This window comes from Dendropsophus ebraccatus, chromosome 5, assembly GCF_027789765.1.
Source record: "Dendropsophus ebraccatus isolate aDenEbr1 chromosome 5, aDenEbr1.pat, whole genome shotgun sequence".
NCBI classification, from domain to species: Eukaryota; Metazoa; Chordata; class Amphibia; order Anura; family Hylidae; genus Dendropsophus; species Dendropsophus ebraccatus.
This window is the reverse complement of record NC_091458.1, coordinates 135960111-135986864: the sequence shown is the minus strand read 5'-3', so window position 1 is coordinate 135986864 and position 26754 is coordinate 135960111. Positions and strand designations below refer to the sequence as shown.

The 26754-nt window shown below is 42.1% G+C and overlaps 2 protein-coding genes across 3 annotated transcripts in view; one reads left to right on the top strand and one right to left on the bottom strand.

Moving 5' to 3' along the window:
- The window catches only part of YARS1 (tyrosyl-tRNA synthetase 1), a 32047-nt gene extending 29014 nt beyond the window's left edge, over nt 1–3033 (top strand). For both annotated transcript variants that reach the window (XM_069971368.1, XM_069971369.1), the window contains exons 12-14: nt 273–466; nt 1656–1797; nt 2733–3033. In XM_069971368.1, coding sequence (XP_069827469.1) covers nt 273–466; nt 1656–1797; nt 2733–2843 — 447 coding nt within the window. In that variant the 3' untranslated portion in view covers nt 2844–3033. The remainder of the gene's footprint in view (nt 1–272; nt 467–1655; nt 1798–2732) is intronic.
- A 60-nt stretch (nt 3034–3093) lies between these two features.
- NHSL3 (NHS like 3) overlaps nt 3094–26754 on the bottom strand; it is a 41404-nt gene continuing 17743 nt past the window's right edge. Inside the window, exons 2-7 of the mRNA XM_069971366.1 lie at nt 15080–15229; nt 14124–14179; nt 12394–12502; nt 11573–11689; nt 7124–9934; nt 3094–5767 (exon numbers count right to left, since the gene is read on the bottom strand). Of these exons, the coding sequence (XP_069827467.1) occupies nt 5763–5767; nt 7124–9934; nt 11573–11689; nt 12394–12502; nt 14124–14179; nt 15080–15229 (3248 nt within the window). The 3' untranslated portion in view covers nt 3094–5762. The remainder of the gene's footprint in view (nt 5768–7123; nt 9935–11572; nt 11690–12393; nt 12503–14123; nt 14180–15079; nt 15230–26754) is intronic.

The window sequence follows — 26754 nt, the reverse complement described above, 5'->3', positions numbered from 1 at the left end:
AGCACCAGCTCCCTCTGCCTGCTGTGTATATGTACAGTATATAGGCAGACAGCTGTCATTCAGCAGGCGGAGGGAGTGGTGCAGTATGAAGCCAATTCTCCTGCATATCAGTCACTAGTTTATGCTTCTCTCATTTAAAGCAGCATAGTGACAGATTACATTTATCATCCTCAGCCTTACTCCAATAACAATCTTTACTATTCTGGTGGCTGATACTGAAGTCTCTAGCTCAACAGGATGGATATTTATTAAAACTTCTGTTTCCACCACAGCATCCCGATGCAGAAACCTTGTATGTGGAAACTGTGGATGTGGGGGAAGAGAGTCCACGGACTGTGGTTAGTGGATTGGTGAAGTATGTGTCCTCAGAAGAGCTGTTGGGACGCTCCATTGTTGTCCTGTGCAACCTAAAGCCTCAGAAGATGCGTGGAGTGGAGTCCCAGGGCATGCTACTTTGTGCGTCTATGTAAGTTCATGAACTGCTTGTCTGATTCTGCATTGAAAATGAAACTTTTTTCTTCTTTTTTCATCTATGCACCTTTTTTTTTTTTTTTTTGCACATGTCTAATTTTAAATTTCCCCATCCCCCCCAATTTTGCGCTACACTTGTCCCCCAAAATGCAAAACCTGAACGAGTTAATTACATGAATATACTTTGCAAAACAAATAATACACTTGTTTAAAGTGCTATTTCTGGTTGGCTTTCTGCCTTGCAGAAGAGGTTTGTGTTGTAAGCATAGAGCGACACACGATTATTCCAGGCAGGAAAATACTGTGCATTAGAGCACTTGGGTGTATTGCAAGTTATAGCTCACTTTTACTAAAGTAACTATTTGTATTTAGGTTTTAGATATGTTAGATCTACACATGACTAATTTACATCATCCAGCATGGATGAAATATACTCTTGCTCTAGGCTCAGTTCACACTGGGTGGGGATTGGAATGTCAGAGTGACAGCTGAACCGCAGATAATAAAGTAAGGGCCCTATTCCACGGGACGATTATTGTTCAGATTATCGTTAAATCATTCGAATCTAAGCGATAATCGTTCGGTTGAATAGCAGTTAACGATTAACAACCAAATGAGAAATCGTTGATTGTTTAATCAAATTCGCAAATCGTTCGCATTGATTAAGGTGTCGTTTGCAGTAGTGACAAAAGCAATAGCCACGACATTACCACTGCAAGAACGACCATAAGTAACGATTATCGTTCCATGTAAATGGGTGAACGATTTCAGGTCTTTCACAATAGCGATTGTTCATCGTTAACGATTATGAGAACGATAATCGTCTCGTGGGATAGGGCCCTAAGTTAGTATTCCGCGTCTCCTGCCCTATTAAAACATAACAGCAAGTTATGGTGCGTTTGCACAGAGAGATTTATCTGACAGATCTTTGAAACCAAAGCCAGGAACAGACTATAAACAGGGAACGGGTAATAAAGGAAAGACTGGAATCTCTCCTCTTTTCAAATCCATTCCTGGCTTTGGCTTCAAAAATCTGTCAGATAAATCTCTGTGTAAACGCACAATTAGAGTCTTCTATCCCGCTGTTTGTTTCACTTCAATTTGAAGTGTTCTTAGTATATTTTTGTGTATTTTGCCATGTTGCATTTTTATATGTAAGCTTTTCCTCTGTTTCTTCCTTGCAGAGAAGGAGAGAATAAGCAGGTGGAACCGCTGGACCCTCCTGCAGAATGTGCTCCTGGAGAGCGAGTATATATCGAGGGATATGAGACTGGAGAACCTGAGGCAGAACTTAAACCTAAGAAGAAAGTCTTTGAAAAGTTGCAGGTACTTCAATGTTCTCTCCATATTTGTGCAAAAATCAGTCTTTCAACAGCTCTTTTATTAATTGTAACCTGTCTTTACTTTCATGCTGCCCGAACCACAAGTCATCTGGTGGTCACTGATGGCTTCTGCCTGCCCCCGCCATCCTTGATTAATAGATCTCTCCTTATACCTAAACAAGATCTATCAAGTTAGTGGGGTTTAGGAGGAGTTGCCGGGACCACCCTGATGACTTTCAGGTAGCATGAAAGTGATGACTACTTTCCTTTTTAAGAGTGCGTTCAGACTATGGAATCCACGGATTCCATCGCATCTCCACCTGTGCTATGTTAATTCTTTGGGCGGACGGCAGAATTCGCCCGACCATAGAATAGAGTCTATGGCATGGGCGGAGATGCGCTCGTGGGTGAGCGATTGAATCCGTGGCGCGTTATCCGCCTGGATTCTATAGTGTGAACTTGCCCTAAAGGGGTTTTCCAGGCAAAATAGACATCAACATCCACCCTGTATGTTGAACGGGACCAGAAGCAGCTGGTCTACGCTCACTGTAGCAGTGGCAATCCATAACTGCAGCTCCTCTCCTGTTCAAGTGAATAGCATCTAAGCTGCAGTTAGGGTATGTTCTTACTGAGTAAAACAGGTGGAATTTCATGGCGGGGGCTCGCACCTGCCTTAGTGTGTCAGCGGGAAGCCTCGTGCGCCTCCGCTCAAAGAATTGACATGTCCAATTGACACACTGAGAAAGGCGGGATTCCGAGTGGAGTCTGCGGCAGGGGTTCCACCACAGACTTCCGCCTGTTTTACTCAGTCCAAACCCTTACTGGTCGAAACCGCTACACCTGATCCGGCCTCGCTCTTTGTGTAATACAGGTGGCGGCTGTATTGGTGTATTTTACCTCTATTAATGCCAAAACACTTTTTTCTCTTTCTCTCTGCAGGTAGACTTTAAAATCTCTGAGGATCTGTCTGCTCGGTGGAAAGAAAAGAATTTTCTGACTAAGCTGGGGCCTGTGACATGTAAAACACTACGAGGGGGAAGTATTAGTTGATTGTACCCATCCTATTCCATCTACAGGCTTAGCGATCGTCATTCACTTCTTGGCTAGAGACAAAGAGTACATATCCTGCTATTTATAAGATCGGTGCATGTGACTGGGGCTTCATCTGCACACATCATTCCTGCCGTCTGGTCTTAACCATTGTATACTGTCAAATGAAATAAAGACTTATCCCATTTAATCTTCTATTTCTTATTCTTATTCTATTTCTTATTTCAAAAGAAGAAGAAAAAAACACAGGTATGGTAACCGCATTTATAAAAAGATTATACAGATTTCCAGTCAAACGCATATGACAAATATATATATAAATCATCAACTAAAAGCAAAACCTCATTTTGGTCTCTAATATAAGGGCTAGGCCCCGCAGAAGACTAGATATCTTTATACAAAATCAATAGTTTGTTCTAACAGAAAGAGATACATGTGGGTAAGTAGTGGTTACAACGATCCTTGTGCTCATTGAGACTTTCTGGAACATTCTTCAGTTTACGTAGTGGCTCTTAAGGCTCGCTGAGGACTTCCCTGCTGAGAGTAAGGGTTAAATACAGGATCCCATTAAAAAAATTAAATCCTATATACTAGAACACCACAAAAAAAGACTGTGTGCTAACTAGATTTACTTTGAATCCGAGCCATACATAGGCCAGGACGGACAAAGCCATTTTTGAAGGATTGTATATAGGCAATAAAGGCAGTTTGATAAGCTTTAAGGCAGTATGGTGATTTGTATTTAACCAGTCCCCTCAGGAGAGCATCACTCACTGGACCTCAAACAATAGAGGACGGACTCCGTCCTGTCCGCTGGGCGCCCACAAGGCCTCTGGTTGTAAATCAATAGTGTAATTGGCTTGTCACAATTCAGCAGATCGGTGAACAGAAACACATCTCTTACTTTCCATGTCGCTATTGTGCACTTAGTGGATTGTCTGTAGAGATTAGTGTATGCCAGATCAGCGAGACATGGAGATGACAAGTGGTCTATGCACTGACACTCTGCTTACTTAAGGAGATTGTAGTGGAAGTGTGCTTTGAAACTTAACACTGAATCATAAGGTGCGTATTCTAATCTGTAACGCAAATGGGTTAAGGGAAGCTTAGAACTTATACTATCTAAGGTCATACTAAAGCCAATCCTAGCAAAGCAGATCTAAGATTTCTGCTTATTTTGACAAGCAGGGTCTAAGGGTATGTGCACACTAAAGGCCCTATTCCACCAACAGATCTAACGACAGATTATCTGCCAAAGATCTGAAGCCAAACCCAGGAGTGAATTTGAAAAGAGGAGAAATCCAGTCTTTCCTTTATGACCTGTTCTCTGATTATAGTCAGTTCCTGGGTTTGGCTTCAAATCTTTGGCAGATAATCTGTCGTCACATCTGTTGGTGGAATAGGGCCTTAAGGAATCCAGGCGGATCCCGCAGCTCGCCCTTACTCGCCTCCGCCTGTGCCATAGACTCCATTCTGTGCACAGTCAGATTCCGCTGTCTGCCCGAAGAATGAACTGGTTCATGAGCCTCCAAACTGCAGCCCTTCAGCTGTTGCAAGACTACATTTCCCATCATGCCTGGACAGCCAAAGCTTTAGCTGTCCAGGCATGATGGGAGTTATAGTTTCACAACAGCTGGAGGGCCGCAGTTTGGAGACCCATGAACTGGTTCATTCTTCAGGTGGACGGCAGAATCTGCCTGACCACAAACTGCGAGCTGCACATACCCTTAAAGGAGAAGTCTTGCGAAATTAAAAAGAAAAAAGGGAGGAAGACAGGGGGTTAGGGGAAATAATAAATTAAACTTACCCATCCTTGTGCCCCGTAGCGCCGCTCCAGCGTTCCATTGACAGCTGCCAGTGTCCTGCATCTCTTCCAGCTGCAATGTCACGTACCCAGCTGAGCGACTGCCCACTCAGCCAATCGTGGACTGAAGTGGGACACCAGCCCAGTCACTGACTTTCTGAGCATGCAATCACTCAGTTGGGCCGTGACGTTATAGCTAGAAGAGTTGGGTATCTGGCGTACCCGGATTAAAACCGAAAATTACTTCCAGTGGCCATCAAGAGGACTCGGGAGCGGTGACACGGGGATAGTGAGTTTACTTTGTTCATTATTTTCCCGCACTCCCCTGCAGGACTTCTCCTATAAGTGTGCAGTAGTCGGTAAGTCCACGTCCTTACAGTTGTCTATATAAAATGTAGAATTTATCCATTATTTCCATCCTGACCTTGCCCCATTGTGTGCTTCTATTAGAATGTGGATTCAGTAGTTAATGTGTTACAGCTATAGCATGCCTGTTTCTAAGACGATAATTTGCAATATTACCAAGTAGAAATTCCTAAAATATATTAATTCTATTTCGCTAACTTAAAAAAAATAAAAAAAATCTCCGCCTGTTTTGCAAAGTATCAGTTAACTGGAATGGCTCCATGTGTGAGACATTAGCACAGGATTACAAGGTAGCTGCAGCATTATAGAAAGAAGTGCTGATTTCTAACATTACATTGTGCAGAATATAAAGCATAACAACAGACCTTCAAACCTAAGAACCAGCAGGAATGACACATTTATGTTTACACCTAGAACAATGTCCCAACTGCTCCAGCAGATCACTGTCTTAAATAAAATTTACACCAGAATAAAACTCAAAGACGCTGTACCGTTGGGTGTCGCCAAAGTGTAGGATACTGGCTTCCCACCAGAGGGCGCTCCATTCAAAGTTCTTCAGCTCAACCAATACAGTAGTTGGAAGATATTGTAGCAAGTCATAAAAATTAAATCAACACCTGTTGTTGCTTTAAGACTAGATATATACACAGTTAAGGCAATTGTTGTGATTCCAGCAGTTTCTAGGGGTCTTGTGGTGCATCAGAGGAGCCCTGAGACAGCAGAACCCTGAATATTCCTTGTGACGCGTTTTAGGCTGAAAAAAAAAAAAAAAAGAGGAATATTTATTCTTTATTTTACTATTGGCGTTAGTAAAAAAAAGTGTCATTTGCATTTACAGCTCCTTCCAAACAACATTGTAGACTGCAGGACTAAAATCCTGCAGGTTATTGTGGTCTGCAGGCCTTTCCCTACGATTCTCAGTAATAGAAATATTATACTACGTGGGTCTAAAACCTACAAAAGTTGGTGTACAGGGCACCTCTGTTATTCCAGTCCCCTTCCTCTGACACTACCAGTGAGTTTTGTATCAATTGTTAAAGGGGTGAATTGCTTTTATAAGAAGGCATTCATGGTTTTCTAATATTAGAGCCACACCTGTCCTCAGGTTGTGTGTGGTGTAACAACTCAGTTCCCTTCACTTCAATGAAGCTTTGCTGCAGTCCCATATGGAGATGATCGAACATCGGGAATTTTCAGGTTCGATTGAATTCAAACCTTCACTTGATTCCCGATGCTTTCCCGTTCCGTGGGGAAGGTGGAGACAGCCCGAGTACCGACTGGAAAACAGGGATACAGCCTATTATTAATATTCAGGGCGGTACTCGGGCTGTCTCAAATCTACACCAGCTCTAAATCCTAGCTTGACTGATTTTAAAGTGTACCTCTAGTGTATTTTACAGAAATGAATACACAGCGCTGCACAAATCTTTACTGTAATGCCTATCTATATTGAATTTGCCGGAATAGACTTCCTTTCTCCATGCTCTCCACTGCATAGGGTGGTGCTGGGTCTCTCACTGAGCTATGGTGGCAAAGCATGTACAATTCTCAGAAATCTACTCTGGCGCTGAATTCCAAAGAGATGTGACATATCACTTCTTTCGGCAGATAGCGAAATACGCCGGCCCATAGAATAGTGTCTATGGAGCCGGCGGAAAGGCACAGACAGCGGAATTGCATAATCTTCAATCTGCATTTGGTATCCATAACCGTACAGGTGTAAACATACAGAACACGTTTCGGCAACAGCCTTTGTCAACTGAGTTGAGGCAGTTGATAAAGGCAATGGCCGAAACGCGTTCTGTAGTATACGCACACCTGTATGGTTATGGATATCTAATAAGAATTGAAGATTATGCAATTGGTGAGTGCCGAGATTTCTTATTGAATTGTTTGCTGTCATATTCCTTTTCATGTGCACCACCTGACTTCACACGGAGTGCTGCTCTGAACTTTTATCATATTTTTTGTTTAGACCCTATGTATACAGCAAAGCTGTCAGCTGAGCCCTGTTCAGCTGCAATACTGCACATGACCAGTAGACAGGTGCAGCTCTGTTTCTGAAAGAATATAGCCATGTTTTTCTTTATATTAAATTTTTTTAGATTACCTTGTTCTGTCTGGATTTTTTGTGGTGGTTTGTGGCCATCCTGGGTCCCAGACGCAATAGCTGCTGAAGTCGCTAATCCTGGGTCTCTGGGCGTGAAGACACTGCCGTTTGTGCTGCCTGCAGAGTGCGGAGGAGTTGTGGGAGTCCGAGGTATTCCAATCGAAGGTTTCCTTGCCACAGGAGGAGGAATCTTGCTGGGTTTTCTGTGTAATGGGGGTTTTTCGTCTGGACTTCGAGGACCCCCATGTACTTTGATCTCTGCCACTGGGTCTTTCTTTAATGACAATTCTGTATCTTGTGATGCAGGAGGGTCAAATACAAATTTCTTTGATCCCCGAGCAAATACAAAGCTAGCAGCAGAGGCTGGTGATCTGTGTGTAGAAGGGGATTCTGGTGGTTTCTGCGGAGACACAGGTGGTGCTGTTGGGCTTTCGGATGGGGAGGAATCGGACCCCTGTGGGGATCTGTATGACAATGATTTGCGAACAGGTTTCTGGGGTGCAGGAAGCCCAGACGGTGGTGGAGAGAATGGACTTTGGGGAACTCTGGCCTGTATTGATCGCAAGCGGACCATTTGCAGCAAAGATGGGGTTACTATAGGCAAATTTGCGTCTTCTTTTTGTGCGGTTACAGTGCTCTGACTGGTTGCAGACTCATTTTTGGAAACTGGTGCACTAACTGGCTTCCATGCACTTGGTTTGGAAGAGGGTGAGTGTATTGCTTTTGTAAGAACTGAGCTAGTAACAGCAATAGGTGATGGCACATTAGGAAGAGATGAGTCCACAGTAGTTGATGGCACACTGGTTACAGAGGATGTAGTGGTATTGTTAACCTCCACTGTGGTTAGTGATGAGAGATTTCCAGCAGATTCTTGTGGCACAGCAACAGAGAGTGTTTCTTTGGGCTCACTTTTTATAGCGGAGGTTGTTTTAAAATGTGGCTTGTACACTATAAGAGCTTCTCCATTAGTAGATGAAGTATCTGAAGACACCGGAGGCACTACCATAGGTTCTGAAGTGGGAGGCACAATAGAGTCTTTGTTCTCTGCGGCTAATGGAGGCACAGGATCAGATGTATTCTCCGTTACCAGAGCATGCTCAGCTGTATCTGAAGGCTTTGCTGAATTTAAAGGCACCGGTTCAGGTTGATGAGCAATATGAACGTTTAAAGATTCTTTGTTGTTTGATGTTGACGCAGGAGTTTCTGCTATAAGCGCATCTGATTTCTCATCGGTGTTGACACTAACTGGTTCTGAGTTTACAAGTTCAGTTACAGGTTCTATAAAAGGTGGCGGAGGCAAAAATATCTCATCGTCAGGAGGAGGAAAATCTGCCATGGATAAATCCTGTATATCAGACGTCTCCGGAGGAGGAGGCGGCCACAAGGATTCTTTCTGCATGGTTTCTTCTTTTACCACTGGTGCAGTATCGGCATCTGATTCAGATTTTCTTGCAGGAGGGGGTGTGGGATGATGAGTTGGTGGTGACGGTGGAGGAGTTACTGCTGCCACAACAAGATCTAACACACTAGTGGGTAGTGGGCATGAGGGTGCAGGCACACATGGATGTGGAGGAATCAGTACTTTTACCTCTTGGTTATCCATCGCAGAACCAGCTCTTGGTGGACTGATGAAAACGGGGGAATTGTTCTCAGCTGAAGATGTCGAGCTCACAGACGTGTTTACGGCTGACTTAAGACTAGCTCTTTCTGGCTTTGGAGGCGTTTTTCTACGAGAACCTGGAGACTCCACAAGAGATCTGACAGGCATAGTTGGTGTTCCACTTTGGCTGGAGTAGCCACTGGATGGAGACATGGTTCTATCTGAACGACTAGGAGAATTTTCCTTTGGTCCGGCCAAAGATGGTAAAAATACATCATTATCGGATGACGTAACCTTTTCTGTTCTTAACACCCAAGGGTCTTTGCCATGGTTAGTCTTGATGTGTTTTTTTTCAGGTCTAGGGGGCAGGCCCATTTCTTTTTGCTGCTGTAGTGAATAGGTACGCTTAGGCGGTGGAGGAGCCTTTTTGCTTTTCCGCAATGAAACACTTCGCACAGAAGAGCGGCCACTGCATAAGCTTGCTGCATCTGAACCATCTTGAGTTTCGGTGCTGGGGGCAGGTGATGCCCTGCCAGTACTCAATCCTGACTTCTCATGTGCTTCTAAATTATTATCACCACCTCTAGAGGAAATAGTAGAAGTGTCCGAAACTATTGTCTCTGTGGACTGTGACCGGCTCCAGTTATCACTAGAGTCAGACATGCCCCTACCCCTTCGCACGGAGCCACGAATCGAGGCTGGGCTAGCTGAGGCAAGACTACATCTGCTTAATGTTCGAACACTGGATCGGCTTAAGGCAACCACATCAACTAGAGGAGGAAGGACTGCGTTTGGTATAATCTTAGACATGTAGGTAGCTTGGGGAGATATGGACATGACAATAGGGCTTACAGGATCACTCTGAGGTGAGTGTGTGGTCATTCCAGGGACAGCCAAAGACTTTGGGCGCATAACCAGAGGTGATAGCTTAGATCCAGATTTCCAACCAATACAGCTGTCATCTTGATATACCTTGTCTATGTGTCGTTTTAAAGCAGATTCTGTCTCAATGACAGCCAAAGAAATGTGAGCGCCACCCTGTGGCACTGAAACAGGTTTGCCATCTACTGTAGGGATAACAACAAATTCGGCGTCCTTTTCTTGAACTCCATTTGATAGTGGAATTTCACCAGACTTTTTTTCAACCAGCTGACCATCTTCTCTACGAAACACATCATGGATGCCGCGGTGTGTGAAAGTGGGATGAAGTCCTTTTGAAGGAAGAAGAGAGTGCAACAAATTAGCTCAAATTTGCTAACTTTGTGTATCTACTATATACATGGTACTATAGCTGTGCCTGTATAGTTATACAGTGCCTGTATAGGGCATATAAATCAGTAACGAATCATGCTGCCGGGGCTATGGGGGGCATAAAATAGGTGTATACTTACCCACCCCACTGCGGCTGCCAGGGGTATCAAGGTGTATGTACTACCAACCTTATCCATTTAGGTTTTTGTGTAGTGTATGTGTTGTAGTGAAATGATGAAATTTAATTAAATCCCTTAGGGGGATAATATGCAATATATACACAAAAAATTTAGCAGCCTTTAAAGAAATTGGAAACAAATCAAGAAGTTACTGCTATATCAGGGGTGAGCTTGGGACTCTCAACACTAGTACAAAAGCAAACCTCTTTTTATTATAAATATTGTATGCTTTTAGTGAACATCCTAAAATTGACACATGCTTGGTCTATAAGCACACTAACCACTTCAAGATGCAGCCTATTTTGGGTCTATTTTGACATGTCCTAGAAATATTAAAAGTTTTGATCGGTCGGGGTCTTTGGCGCTTAGACAAAATATTAGAGTGGAGAGAACCACTCGGCTAAATGCTTCCCTTGTAGGGGTCTCAAATAAATGGTCCAAATAAAAAATCTTTACCTGTTTTTAGTCTATGTCTATATATTTTTTTTAATGACTTTAATGCAGCAAATGTTCATTCTGTTCAGCCGTTCTCCTGATATGCAGGAGAATAGGATTTGTGCCGCACCCCTCCCCGCCAGCTGCTGATTGACAGTTGACTGCTTATATACAGCATGGATGGATAACTGCTAATCAGCAGCTGGTGGGCGGAGTTTGCTGGTGCTCTTGAATATCCACAACTATTGAGATCACACACATAATGGAGAGGACTACTTATTGTGCATGTTAGGAGGATATCTCTGAATCAGCTGCAAGGAACAATGTAAGTGATGCATCATTCTGTTCAGCTTCTCTGTCACTAGTTTATGCTACCCTGAGACAGGACAGTATAAACCCAATGACAGAGTCACTTTAGCTTTAAGCCTTTTTGGAGATTAATCAGCTGTCCTTATTCTTCACAGTAACAATAACTTTGACCAGGGGTGCCCAAACTTTTTACATTTATTCAAGCAGAAGAAATAATGCAAATTGGCTGATGAGATATTACAATCGTAACAAACAAGTCTCCCAACTAGTTTTTCTTTTATTTCAGGTCATCAGGCTTTTAGCTATGGAGCTTCCAGTTTATATTGTCAAATACATGCCTTAGGCTCAGAGTATTATGAAACCACACCAACATTTCAACTTAAAGGGGTTATCCAGTGCTACAAAAACATGGCCACTTTTCCCCCTACTGTTGTCACCAGTTCAGGTGTGGTTTGCAATTAAGCTCCATTTACTTCAATGGAACTGAGTTTCAAAACCCCACCTAAACTGAAGACAACAGTAAGGGGAAAGTGGCAATGTTTTTGTAGCACTGGATAACTCCTTTAACTCCATTCCTTGCGTTCAAACAGCAAAGCACAATGTAGGAGTCACAACATATGACTTGTTTATTCCAGTGTTGCTAACCCAAATGTACCAGAAGTCTGTGACACCTACCAAGTTCAGCTGCAATGTGCTGAGGCACTCCCACTACTGTGGCTCTCTTCTCCTTACGCTTCCTTCCTACCCTGTTTGATGGAGTTCTGGGTGAGTCATAAGGTCTAAATGTAGAGCCTAGGAAAAAAAAAACAATGAAAAGGAATGTTACAAGTCCTGATGATTCTGTAAGATTAAAACTTATCCATGAATTCTCCTCTTTATAGCATTTTCTTACATTTCTTTAATAAAGCTATATAAAACTGAATTATAACTTTATTACATTTTTTTTTTTTTACATTGAGTGGCAGCAGTAAGAGGTGACATGGCCCCTCTGCTGCCTCCAATAGCTATGTCAGGAACTGCATGAGACATCAGGGGAAAGCAGCCTGGGTTACTAGCACTGCAGCCCTGCAGTACAGCAGCTGTGCCAGCAGCGCTAGTGACACAGACAGCTTCCCCAAGTCTAATGTCTATTCTAATGTTAATATGGATTACAATAGACATCAGCATCTGTATAGCTTGCTATGCACGCACCAGCATTAGTGATATGTAACTGCTCTAGGACCAGGGCTTTCAACACAGCCATTAGCGGAAGCAGAGGGGCCATGTAGTCTCTAACTCTTAGGACTACAGATGCAATTTACACGTTTTACCCATTTCTCAACATCACTGGGCAAGAAACAGGACTGTTCACCAGATCTAAAATCTAGAATCAAAAAGGTAAATCTGACAAACAGCTAAACAAAGTTTGTTTGGTGAAGCTTTGAACACATCACAGAGAAAAATGAAAAGGCATAATAAATGATGGTATACCCTGGTATGTGCTTTCATGCCCTCACCTTTGCGCTGGATCATCTCTGACCGAACAGACATTGCGTCATCAGTGTTTTCCGTGGTGCAGGAAAGAGAGCGAGTGCGGAAGTCATTATCGTTTGTCTCAGGAGTGGACTATAGGATAAAGAAAATTATTCAATATTGAAAAAAAACAAAAAAAACAACACCTTAAAAAAAGGAGTGTTCTAACCTACCATATATCCATGTGGTATAAATAGAACATAACTTTGCACTGACTATGAAAACCAGTAACATAGTAGATTCCTATCTCAACTATCACAGTTTATCATATAGGGCTTGTCAAGTAAAGGGAGAAGTCCCACTCACTCTAAAAATGGCAGGCAGGCAGGGGTGGGAGAGAAAAGAACAAACAAGTGAACTCACCCATCGTCGTGCCTCTGTAGTGCTGCTCCCGTTCACATCAGCCGGGGTCCTGCAGCTCCGCTAGCTGCAATGACACGACCCCGGCTGAGTCATTGCCCTGCCCAGCCAATCAGTGAACACCACCCCAGTCACTGACTGGCTGTGCGCCGGGTACATGACGTACCTGGTTTGCTGCAAAAGATAACAGTCGGCGTCAATGAACGGGACCCCAGAGCGGCACAACAGAAGCACGAGGACAGCTGAGTTCACTTGGTTTTTTTTCTCACCCACCCCTGCCTGCCTGTCTGCCATTTTTTACAGTTTGTGGGATTTCCTTCCTAAAGAGAAACTAACAGCAGGTTAGAAGGCTGTATCCTTCTGCTGTGTTTCCATAGATCACAGGGCGCTGAGGATGAAGGTAATTTTCTTACTTAGATTCACAGCATTGGCATCACAACATATATGGAATAGTATCGCCCCTGGGACGAAGGAATATTTTAATGAAAGCAATAATAAACTTTTTTAATCCCCTCCTACAGGAAGTATCAATACCCCCGCCTCCCACCAACCAACAACACTAGTAAATAACAAGAATACATAACAAGGGAGGGAGACTTATGATGCCAATGGGTCTCAAAGAAAACAAATTGACAATAATTTCAGCTTCCCTTAAGCCCCATTGGCATCACAACATATGGGGAACTGGCAAGAATAATCCCCTTCTACCGAAGAGAAAAAAGACTGGTGTTGTTTGGGAGGCGGCGCTTATTTATACTTCTGGTAGGAGGGGATTAAAAAAATTTATTATTCTTTTCATTAAAATATTCCTTTGTCCCAGGGGCTCGAAGGGGCGATAATACCCAATATATGTTGTGATGCCAATGGGACGTAAGGGAAGCACAGTTTCTAAATGAATGTATTTGCAAAAATATTTAACTTGAGTCTAACAAGTTTAGCTACTCCTGTTGTGCCCACTTTGGATCTCCTGCTCTGTGATTGGCTGATTGGGGAACAGGATGCCGGAAAGGCGGGTCTTTGACACTGCTAACACTCTCTGACCACCCCGCCTCCTCACAGAAAAGTTGACGGCCGACTCATCTTGGGCTACAGTGAAATCCTGAACAGGCGAAGAAGAGCTGTCAGTCAATCTTTCTGTGAAGAGGGAGGGATGGCCTGGTCAGTTTTTAACAAAGATGATGGGACAGAGGATCGATATAATATTAATTACAGACTGATTGTCTATAAGTAACTGGTAACTGTCAGCACTTATATATGCATATACGTGCTGTCAGATTCCCTTTGAGCAACCACTATTGACGCCTAGGGTTAGAAGATGCTGGGTAAGTTGTAAGGACACATTATAGATATATACCTCAGGAGCCTTATTTTCATCATTTTCATCATGGAAGGGTCTGACTTGCTGTTTTTCTGTAAGACAAGACAAAGTGATTGAGAGCTGGGCTGTGTACATAAATGTAATTCCAATATCACTCTTACCCATATCCACCCATATTTATAACACACGTCGCCCAGGGTATACCAACAGCTTATTACATTAAAGCATTATTCATTATACTGCTGTATGTCCTGCAGGAAATGTTTTCTTTTCAGTATGAGAAACAGATCGCTGATCTCAGGGAGACCAGCCAAATGACAACACCGCCAGCTGCTAGTCTGGTCTCCCTGAGATCAGCGATCTGTTTCTCTTACGGCTCTACTAGGCATTGCTTCCACCTAGCCAGAATCCTGCTCCACACTGATGAGGGGCAACACCCCGAAACAGCTGTAAGTGGATGGTTACCTGGCCTTGGTTCTTCCCTTGTCATTATATTGACTTATAGGGCCACTTAATATGGTGGTTTTGGTGGTTTCCTTACAGGAGCGACCCCTTGGCTGGGTCCTTACCGGAGGGATATCTGGCTAGTCCTGTGTTTTGAGACTCTTTGATGAGGCTCCATGGGCTCTTCTTTTGCATATTCTTTTCAGTATGACACAGTGCTCTCTGCTGCCACCTCTGTCCGTGTCAGGAACTGTCTACAGCAGGAGCAAATCCCCATAGAAAACCTCTCCTGCTCTGGACAGTTCCTGTCTCGGACAGAGGTGGCAGCAGAGAGCACTGTGTCAGACTGAAAAGAATACACCACTTCCTGCAGGACATACAGCAGCTGATAAGTATAGGAAGACTTGAGATTTTTTAAATAGAAGTAAATTCTAAATCTATATAATTTTCTGAAACCAGTTGATTTAAAAGGAAAAGATTTTCACCATAGTACCCTTTTAAGAACTGAAAAAGAACAATCTCAAAATACTTTATTTGATATATGTTACCTCTTCTCTGTAGAGACTTAAGCCCCTCTTGAGCCTGGCTGTGAATTTCTTCCACAAGGGATGTGCGCCCGCTGGGGAAGAACACATTGTCGGGGGACTCCTCCTCTTGAGACAGAGCTGGTAGGGGTTCCCCATCAGGTTTTGAGTTATCTTAAAAAGAAGAAGAAGGGGATTGTCACATCATCTTGTGTTTCCTCTCGATAGATATGGGGGGAGATTTATCAAACATGGCGTAAAGTGGAACTGGCTCTGTTGCCCCTAGCAACCAATCAGATTCCACCTTTCATTCCTCACAGACTCTTTGGAAAATGAAAGGTGGAATCTGATTGGTTGCTAGGGGCAACTGAGCCAGTTCTAATTTACACCAGTTTGTTAAATCTCCCCCATGACGTCTTATCTGTTGCCGATACCACATTGGGGGCTCATTCTTTCTATGACTATTATGTATAATTACAAACTTGTTTATTATACCACAACTTTAACGTGTTCTCTGTTTCGTCATCTAACATTAGGCGGCCATGTTAAATGTGATCACATTATCTGGCAGTTGACTCTTTTATCCTGTGATGAGTCATTCTTAGCCTGAAGGACACGCACAAGGTTTCAATGTCACGAGTACAGTGTCAGCACAGAGTGAATCAGGCAGGGCTGGGCCTCTAACCACACTATACTTATACTGGAGACCCATAAGAAACAACTATTGTACTGTTCACACTTGGGTAAAAGCCCAGGAAGACTTAAGTAACATCTGCCATGTTTTCTCCAGCGTAGATCTATCTAGTACGTAGACCGCATGCACACGCCAGCGTTCAGTCCATGTGGCGGCTGCATTGCTTTACGGGAGCATGCAGGATTTATTGCATACCTGTCTAACTTTATTTAAAGCACATTCACACACCACTCATAGGTTACATAATCATTCTATATACCGTAAAATATTTTATATGTGCATTGCATTACTGATCTTGAGTTACAGGCTGTATTATACTTCAGAGATAAACTCTACTGGCTTCACAACTAAACTCTTTCAACACTACTTGCTGGCTCAATAGGGCAAATTTATGAATTTATCAATAGTTTTTGTGCAGGTTTTGATGAAAAATTTTGCAAAAAAAATTGCGCTTTTTAAAAACAAATATTTACACCAGTCTTCTGACGAAAGCATTGATAAATATCCCCCTATATCTATACAGAGGCGGTCCTGGTCCTTTGTATTATGACAAGTGTAGTTTTTCCTGCATGCCAACAGCTCCTCTAACTGGGCAGATGGTTCCATAAGTTACCAGCAGCTTACAGGCTGTCATTCAGGAAGGGTAAGGCCTGCACAGCAACATCAACAATTCTGGTTTTTAGTTCCATTCTAATAGCAGAAAAATAAATTTCGGGAAGTTGGTACCGGATATAACTCACTGACTTACAATGAGGTCTATTGGGTTTGACAGAAAGAGCAGTGATGCATGCGGTGCTATTCTTCTCTTGAAAGGGGAACCCGTTACCATAAGAATGCTATTGGCATCATGTTATAGAGCGGAAGGACCTGAGCAGATTGATATATATCTTAATGGGAAAAGATTCAGTATAACTTGTAATTTATTTGTTGAAATCTCTGATGTTTCCATGATAAAGAGTCCAGAGCATAGAGTGACTCCGCCCATTGGACTCCTTATCACAGAATGATCAGGGATTTCAAACATCATGTTACAAGTTATAATTAATATTTTCCCATAAAGATATATATCAATCTGCTCAGCATCTCCAGCTCTATAACATGGTGGCAATAGATTAGACACAAGCTTGCAGATTATACACAAGCTTGTAGGGAATTTATTGGCAGTCAATATAAATGTAAAGTGGTGGCTACAATAGGAAGTAGGAGAAAAAAGATCTACAGCAGATCAGAGGTAAAGAAATAACCACACACAAATATCTTTTCCAGAAGTATGGACATCTACGGAAAGATTTCACTGACTAAAAAAAGAATACACCACATCCTGACGGACATAAAGCAGCTGATAAGTACTGGAAATAGAAGTAAATTACAAACCTATATAACTTTTTGACACCAATTGATTTAAAAGAATTTTTTTGTCAAACTACCTCTTTAAGTTTTATAGCAATCCAGTATTTTTTTTTTTTTATTTAATCAAAGATATGTTTACTGATCAAACTTTTAGACATCTGGAACGCTAGAATTCACTAGCGTTGTAAAGTCTTGTGTTCCTTGTAACAAAATTGATACCTGCTGATCTAAAAATAAGGTGTGAGGTTCTGAACATACAACTTTGACGAGAATATTTCTATTTATTGCTTTTTATAACCTGACACATCACTGCGGGATCATTTACATTCTCCTAACAAGTTGGTCCGGCATTATATGCACATTTTACAAGTGTGTGTAACTGGCTCTGCCCTATATACCCAACCTGAAGGAAAACATTTCTATACAGTAGGGGTAGGGAACCTTGGCTCTCCAGTTGTTGCAAAACTACAACTCCCATCATGCCTGGACAGCCAAAGCTTTAGCTTTGGCTGTCCAGGCATGATGGGAGTTGTAGTTTTGCAACAGCTGGGGAGCCAAGGTCCCCTACCCCTGCTATAGCGCAAACTTTACACATAACTGAGAAATTCAATGGTTTCATATAGGTAAAGATAACGCTCTCTTTACCTATAAGAAGAAGAGGAAAGAAAGAGGAAATAAATAAAAATAATTTTTTATATATATATATATATATATATATATATATATATATATATATTTTTTTTTTTTTTATTAATTTTTTTCCCTCTTTCTTTCCTCTTCTTCTTCCGTATATGAAGAATTGGTGACCTGACCAGAGCATGGGACATCGGAAACCTCTCCATACAGACACCACATTCTGCTGTCTACCTGCACAGAACTGCTTTCCTAAGGCAATGTCCTCTCGCTTGGTATTTTCTGTAACATGTTCAGTTTTTAGAAACATGTCAAATCTTGAAAGATACTTTTCCCTATGATTTATTAATACAAAGAATTTTTAGCTTAACTTAGCATTTCTGTCATTCACAAATAAAGGTGCAATATGTTGTGTCAGTCACACTACAACCTCTCTCTATGGAAGAATCGTTCTTGCCGTAGTGGGTGTTAGCGCTCTGTTGTCCTTTGCGTGGACCGCTGATGTGCTTGTGTTTCTGTGAAGCATCAGGCTGACGTATGAAGCTGGTCATAGGTTTCTTATTGTTGTTGACCAAACACTTTTTACGCCAACAGCTTTCAATCCTCCATACACTTGACTGCTCGGGTTGACCAGGCATGCATGAGTGCTAAATGGGTAAAGAGGGGTAAGACGGACATCTCTGGTAGCTTTATCTTCCAAGAAAACAAAAGTATAGGACGCCACACTTCCGCAAAAAGTGTCCGCATTTGTTGGCAAAGATAGATCACATTGCTTTCAATAGGTCTATTGCATTTTATTGTCTCCACATTTGCGTTCCGCTACAAAAAACAATGTCGTAACGCAGACCGTAATTGCAGCACATTTTCCCATACAAATCTACTGGAGCCTCCACGACTTATTTCAGTCGGTGATTTTCAGTACAGGCGATTTTAAGAAACTTTGTAATTGGGTTTATTAGGCAAAAATACCATTATCTGCACTCAAAAAGCCTTTCCCCAGGTCCCCCCCTCCCTCTCATTTACTGCTCAATATCGGGAACGCTCAACTCTTTTACAGCAGTCGAGCCCTGTGTAACCTATGGAGATGGGAGGGGGGAAGGGGAAATTAGTCGCCAGCAGAGAACAAAGGATTACACAGTGGGAGCTGTATGAAAGCCGTTATTCAGAGGTCAGAGAGGTCACTGCTGACTTCAGAGGAGATAGACCAGTGATGTAGCTGTAAATCAACTCTTTGTTGTCCTGTTTTGGTGTCTCATCTCCCTCCACCCTTCCCTCTCCATAGAAAACCATGAAGACATTGGGGAGAGAGCTTCAAACTGCTTTTTCATGATGCATTTTTCGGCTAATAAACCCAATTGCAAAGTTTCTTAAAATCACCTGTTCTATTGATTTCTGCAAAAAAAAAAAAAAAAAAAAAAAAATGTAAACAATAGTGACACTTTAAAACCCCTAGACGACCCAGGACGTAGAGTTACGTCATGGAAGTCTGTCACCAGACGACCCTGGACGTAACTGTACGTCCTGGGTGGTTCTCCTGCTATGAAGCGCGCTCCGGTGCGGAGCGCGCGTCATAGGAGGTGGGGGGCGGCTGCAGCCGGGACCTCACTGGTAATGACACGCTGCAGCGATCGCGCTGCCACGTGTCACTAACCCCTTAAATGCGTTTAAGTGTAAGTGACACGGGGAGTCCCCTGTCACTTACCGATCGGGACCCCCGCAGTGTGACTGCGGGGGTCCCGATCGTTGAAACGGACCGCCGGAGGTCTCTCACCTTCCTCCGTGCGGTCCGATCGGCGATCTGCTGCACTGAGCCTGCACAGGCAGGCTCAATGAGCAGATCGCCGATAACACTGATCAATGCTATGCCTATGGCATAGCAATCATCAGTGTACAAATCAAACTAGTGAATGTAAAAGTCCCCAAAAAAGACTTCAAATGTGTAAAAAAAAAAAAAAGAAAAAGTTCAAAACACTATTACACTACCCCAAAACCCCTCCCCCAATAAAAGTTGAAATAACCCCCCCATCCCATTATATAAATAAAACATATTAAAATAAATAAATAGATAAACATATAATATACCGTAGCGTGCGTAATTGTCCGATCTATTAAAATATAACAAGCGTCATTGTGATCGGTGAACGGCGTACACGAAAAGAGGGAAAAAAGTGCGTGGATTACCGATTTTATGTTACATTATATATTTAAAAAAAAAAAATCAATAAAAAGTGATCAAAACGTCCGATCTTCACAAATATGGTATTAATCAAAACTAGAGATCATGGCGGAAAAAATGACACCCCATACAACCCCGTAGGTGAAAAAATAAAACTGTTATAAGTGTCACAATAGGCCCATTTTATTAATATTTAATTGCCAAAAAAAAGGATTTCATAAAAAAAAAAATATATATATAACATTAGAGTATCAGTGTAACCTGCATATGGTTGTGTTCGGACTGACCTATAGAATAATAGTGTCATGTCGCTGTTACCATATAGTGCATTACGTAGACACAGGAAACCCCCCAAACGTTACCATATTGCATTCTTTTTTACGATTTCACCTATTTCTCCATAAATAATATATTTGGGATTCCATCATACATGTTATGGTAAAATGAATGACGCCATTACAAAGTACAACTATTCCTGTAACAAACAAGCACTTACATGGCTTGTAGATAGAAAACTGAGAGTGCTAGAGCTCTTAGAAGGGGAGGAGGGAAAAACGAAAACACTAAGATCTAAATTTGCGCGGTCCATTGGGTCATTTTGGGCCTGGTCCTCAAAGGGTTAAATTGAATTGTCTGATCCTTCTCCTCCAATATCTGTTGTCAGTGGACAGGCAGGAGGCTCCCATTACATTAGATGGTTGACTGATCCTGCCAACATTTACTTATTGTAACTGTCACTTAAAAAACTATTTAAAAAATTTCACACGTCGCACAGACATGTCAAAAGTTTGGATTGGTAGGGTTCAGGGTGTTCAGATCCCTTCTAAGGGCCTTATTACATGCAGCCATAATCTACTGAATCTGGCTGATCGCTCCATGTAATAAAGACAACAATCAGCCAAAGAAATGATCATCTGCTGATCGTTGACATTTAAACTTTGTTAAAAGTCATTGTCGGCGCAAAGCTATGTGTAATAGCAATGGTCAGCTGATGAACGTGATAGTAGAATAATAAACTATATACTTACCTGTCCAAATTCCCTAGTGTCTTTCTAGCTTCTGCCCACTCCATGCACTGGCACTCTGAGCCACTCTCTTAAGTGACAGGCTGCTCAGCCAATCACTGCTCATGGCATTTTCTTGTTTCTTCAAGCAATTGGCTGAGAGGCCTGTCACTTCAGAGACCAGCTCAGAAGTGCCAGTGGCAGCTGCAGGGAGCGGGCAGAAGCTAGAAGAACACCGGTTAGCGTGGACAGTAAGTATAAGGTTTACTATTTTACACTTTAAGGCTGGGTTCACACTACGTATATTTCAGTCAGTATTGTGGTCCTAATATTGCAACCAAAACCAGGAGTGGATTAAAAACACAGAAAGGATCTGTTCACACAATGGTGAAATTGAGTGGATGGCCGCCATATAACAGTAAATAACTGCCATTATTTCAATACAACGGCCATTGTTCTAAAATAACAGCAAATATTTGCCATTAAATGGCGGCCATCCACTCAATTACAACATTGTGTGAACAGATCCTTTCTGTGTTTTCAATCCATTCCTGGTTTTGGTTGCAATACTGACTGAAATATACTGACTGAAATATACATATACTGACTGAAATATATGTAGTGTGAACCCAGCCTTAAGATAAGGGCTGCACAGACATCACTAACAATTTACTTACACAGTACTTACAATTCATTTAAGAGGCTCAGTAAGTTAGTGCTGATCCAGCAGATCGGCTCTCGCTTACACTAGTCATCTGGTCATGTATATGGGCCTAATAATTAACTATTCAGCTTAACACATTACTCCCCAGTTCACTACTCTATTTGATTTCTTGCAGAAAACAAGCTCCATAGACTTACAATAGAACCCATCTCTACAATGAACCAGATAGAGTAGTCAGCTGGGGTGTTAAAGCGACTCTGTATCCACAATCTGACTCCCCCCCCCAAACTGCTTGTACCTTTAGATAGCTGTTTTTAAACCAAGATCTATTCTGGGGTCCATTCGGCAGGTGATGCAGTTATTGTCCTAAAAAAAAACTTTTAAACTTGCAGCCCTTTGTCAAATTGGCGTGGCCTAGAGTGTGTGTGCACCGCTTCTCTGTACCTCCTCCCCGTCCTCCTCATCATTAGGAATGCTCCTGGCAGGCTTTTTCCTATTCAACACCTGTGTGAACACTGCTCATGTTCTGGATTGTTAAGGTACCTGTGCAGTGTTCACACAAGTGATGAACTGGAAAAATACTGTCCAGGGCATTCCTAATGATGAGGAGGGTGGGGAGGAGGGACAGAGGGGCAGTGCAGGTCTAGGGCGGACACGCATTGTAGTCCGCGCCAATTTGACACAGGGCTATAAGTTTAAAAGTTGTTTTTTAGAACAATAACTGCATCACCTGCCGAACGGACCCCAGGACAGATCTTGGATTAAAAGCAGCTATCCGAAGGTACAAGTGGTTTGGGGTGGGCAGATTGTGGGTACAGAGTCACGTTAAACTCTGCTGAACATTTCTGGAACTAGTGATTGGTGAAGGTCTGAACAGCCACACCCTGACTAATCAAAACTTGTGACATGTCAAACATTTTATAGAGGTGGCAGTAACGCCTTAAGGCATGGGGATTACCAGAACAGGCTGCATGCATCAATGACAAAGACACTCACATATGTTATCATTTGAGAGAAAGTTGTCATACTATCACACCATAAAAAGACATGGGTGAGTGGTTAGATACATTACTGCACTTTTTCTTACAACAGCAGTTCTCATAATATTTATTTTCCTTAATGTAATTAGGAGGAAAAATCCATGGTTTTGGGGGGGGGGGGGGGGGGGGGGAATCTATGGTTTAGGGCATAGTCATACTTCCCTATGAAAATAAGGATCAAATACAGATGTAGAACATGGATTTTTTTTGTTTTTCATCCATGTCTGTTCTGTTTTCTCTCCGAAAGGTTTAAAATATATGAAAAGAATTTTGCTGTTTCACAGTGCTGCTGAAATGTGAATGTAACAAAGTAAAATATGCAAACAATATGCAGAAGTGAGTTACCTACTGACTTCTATGGGGCTAAAAGCAATACACATACGGATCTATTAGAACGTACTGCGTTTTAAAAAAAAAATACAATGCATATAGAAAACTAACGGACAAGAAAAAGGAATAAACCATTTAAATTCATTCACACCTTTTTTATTAAAATAAAAAAATTGTACAAATCCTACAATTTAAGTGTGAATGAGTGATACAAAATGTCTTTGTAAACATCAAGCTTTAAAAGAGCAAATACAGCAAATCACATTTCTCCAGAAGACAAAAATAGTGTAAGATTTTATTAGGACAAAGTACATTGCTTACTCATGTGCAGAGTTCTGTAACCCTTTCACTGCCAACTGGTCTCTGCTACAAAATAGGAATATTAGCCAAAAGGAAGACCTAGTTGCTTCTGTATCATCTACATCAGTGGTAGGGAACCTTCCGCACTCCAGCTATTGCAAAACTACAACTCCCATCATGCCTAGACAGCCAAAGCTAAAGCTTTGGCTGTCCATGCATGATGGGAGTTGTAGTTTTGCAACAGCTGGAGAGCCAAGGTTCCCTACCACTGACCTAGATAAAAGACGTGATTTTCAAAATTTTCATAAAATATTTACAGAAGACAAACTAGATTTAGCCATATTGCTAGATTTAGCCATATTTATTAAAAAGCAGCCTGATCTCTCCTGATCCCCCTATACAAATGCACACTTGTTTTTTGCTGCAACTAACATCCCATTAGAGTAACAGGACTGGGCATATTGCAGCTGGATTTGCTTTTGGGGATTTCCCTGCAGCTTTCATATCTGCTGTAAGAAAAAATAAAGATCCACAGAAAAGAAACCTGAGTAAGGGTCCGTTCACACTTCAGAATCAGCGCAGAATTTCAAGTGATTCAAGCCATTCTGCCTCTCCCATTGATTCAATGGGATGTCTCATGGGTAGAGATGAGCGAACCTCCAGCATGCTCAAGTCAATCCGAACCCGAACTTTCAGCATTTGATTAGCGGTGGCTGCTGAAGCTGGATAAAGCCCTAAGGCTATGTGGAAATCATGGATATAGTCATTGGCTGTATCTATGTTTTCCAGACAACCTTAGAGCTTTATCCAAGTTCAGCAGCCCCAGCTAATCAAATACCGAACGTTCGGGTCGACTCGAACCCAAACCCGGTTTGCTCATCTCTACTCATATGCAATGCGCCATTCTTACAAAGAATTGACATGTCGGACTCCGCTTGAAATTCCGCACTGATTCCATGATGTGAACAGACAAAAGCAGGCGCATTTGGGGATGTCAGGGATAATAAGGTCCAGCTGCAGGGTTTCGGAAAGGCTGTAAAGATGCCAGTCTTGATTGGTAGATCATCGGTATTAAATGGATTTTTCCTGCAAAAATCTTTTTCTTTCAAATTAACAGGTGTGAGAAAGTTATATAGAATTGTAATTTACTTCTATCAAAAAATCTCAAGTCTTCCCATACTTATTAGCTGCTGTAGGTCCTGCAGGAAGTGGTGTATTCTCTCCAGTCTGACACAGTGCTCTCTGCTGACATCTCTGGCCGAGACAGGAACTGTCCAGAGCAGGAGAGGTTTTCTGTGGGGATTCATAGAAAACTGAGACAGGTCCTGTCTTGGCCAGAAATGTCAGCAGAGAGCAGTGTGTCAGACTGAAAATAAAACATTTAGGGCGGGTTCAAACTACGGAATTCTCGCGGATAAATTCCGCCAAATTCCATTGTCTGTACGCGCTCACGGCCGGACACCATTCTATGCATGGGCGGATTCCACATTCCGCCGAAAGAATTGGCACGTCAACTCTTTCGGCGGATAGCAGATTTAGCCGACCCATAGAATGATGTCTATGGAGCAGGCGGAAAGGCACGCAGCCGTTAAGTGTGTTCAAGCGACGGAATTCGGCGGAATTTATCCACGAGAATTCCGTAGTCTGAACCGCCCTCACTGCGTGGCATATAGTAGCTAATAAGTATGGGTCAACTTGAGATTTTTTAACAGAAGTAAATTGCAAATCAATTACCAGTTGATTTGAAAGAAAAAGATTTTCGCTGGACAACCCCTTTAAACTAGGTTCACATTAAAGATGAGTGCTACTCAAGCATGCCTGATCTTTTGGCATTTGATTACTGGTGGCTGAAGAGGTTAGATGCAGCCCTAGAGAGTCCTGGAAAACATGGATGTAGCCATAGGCTGCTTAGGTTGCAAACATCTCTAGTTCACATATATCCAGGGACCAGAAATACCCGACATCCAGTGTGGGTTGCACTGCATCAAAAAAAAACAAAAAAAAAAACCATACAAAAACTTTACAGTGTGTTTTTAATCCGATTCACTGATGCCATAGGACCACAGGTCCTGCACCACTGCATGGGACCACATGCCATGGAGCTAGCTTGTCGCATCTGGTGTTCCCATCAGTGATGGCTCTGACTCACTGGACATACGTGTACCCAAACTTGTCCTTTTTTTTTCCATGCATGAAAGGCTTTATTAGGTTCTGTGGTATACCCACTCATTGTTAAGAGCGCAAAACAATCTCAAGCGTTTGACTAATGGTGCCTTTACACTAAGCGATTATCGTTCGAAGTTTCGCAATAACGATCACATGTGAGCGATAATCGGTGCAGCGAGCGATGAAGCGACAAATCGTTCATCGTGATCTTTCAACATGTTTTTAAATCGTCGTTGGTCGTTGGCTAAAAATTCACAGATAGCTTCGCCTAAACAGTGTTTCACCGATTCATGCTAATGTGTGAGATGGGCTTAAATTGTCCCTGCTTATTAAATGTTTTTTGCAGAATTTAAAACCGCGATTTTAAGAAACTTTGTAATTGGGTTTATTAGCCGAAAAATGCATTTTTATCATGAAAAAGCTGTTTGAAGCTCTCCCCCCTGTCTTTATGGTTTTCTATGGAGAGGGGAGGGGTGGAGGGAGATGAGGCACTAAAACAGTACAACAAAGAGTTAATTTACAGCTACATCACCAGGCTATCTCCTCTGACAGTCAGCACTAAGCTCTCTGACCTCATAATACTGGCTTTCACACAGGTCCCGCTGTGTAATCCTTTGTTCTCTGCTGCCGACCAATCTCCCTCCTCCTCTCTCCATAGAACAGACAGGGCTCGACTGATGTAAAAGAGTCAGATTTCCTGATAATGAGCAGTGAATTAGAGAGAGAGGGGGGGGGGGACCTGGGGAAAGTCTTTTTGAATGCCGATAATGGCATATTTGCCTAATAAACCCAAAGACAAAGTTTCTTAAAATCGCCTGTACTTCTGATTTCAGCAAAATAAAAATAAAAAAACGACAGTGACACTTTAAGCGCTCTATAAAATATTGCAAAAACAATTTTTCCAAACAATTTCTCTCTTCGTCTGAACGCTGACCGTTCTAAAAATCAAATCGTCACTTCAAAAATCGTTAAAAGATTCCTTGGGTGAATTAACGCTCGGTGTAAATGGACCATACGGCCATCCTATAAAAAAGGCCTATAATGTATCAGCCACAGAATACATAAAAACTATTTCAGTTGTTATTCATCTTACAGAAAGAAGTAAAACTGGATGGAGCAGTGTTGCAGTTCTCTGCACAAAAGGTGGCTTCCGTCCCTTTGTTCTTTGGATTAGGTCAGACCCCCACCTATGACACATCCCAGTGACTATACAATAGTATGATGAGATAGGAATATCCAAAATGCACTGGAATTTAGGAGGATTATATTGTAGGGTATCAGAAATAAACAGCTCTATACTTAGTATATAATCCTAAAAATAAATGAGAATTTAATTACAGAT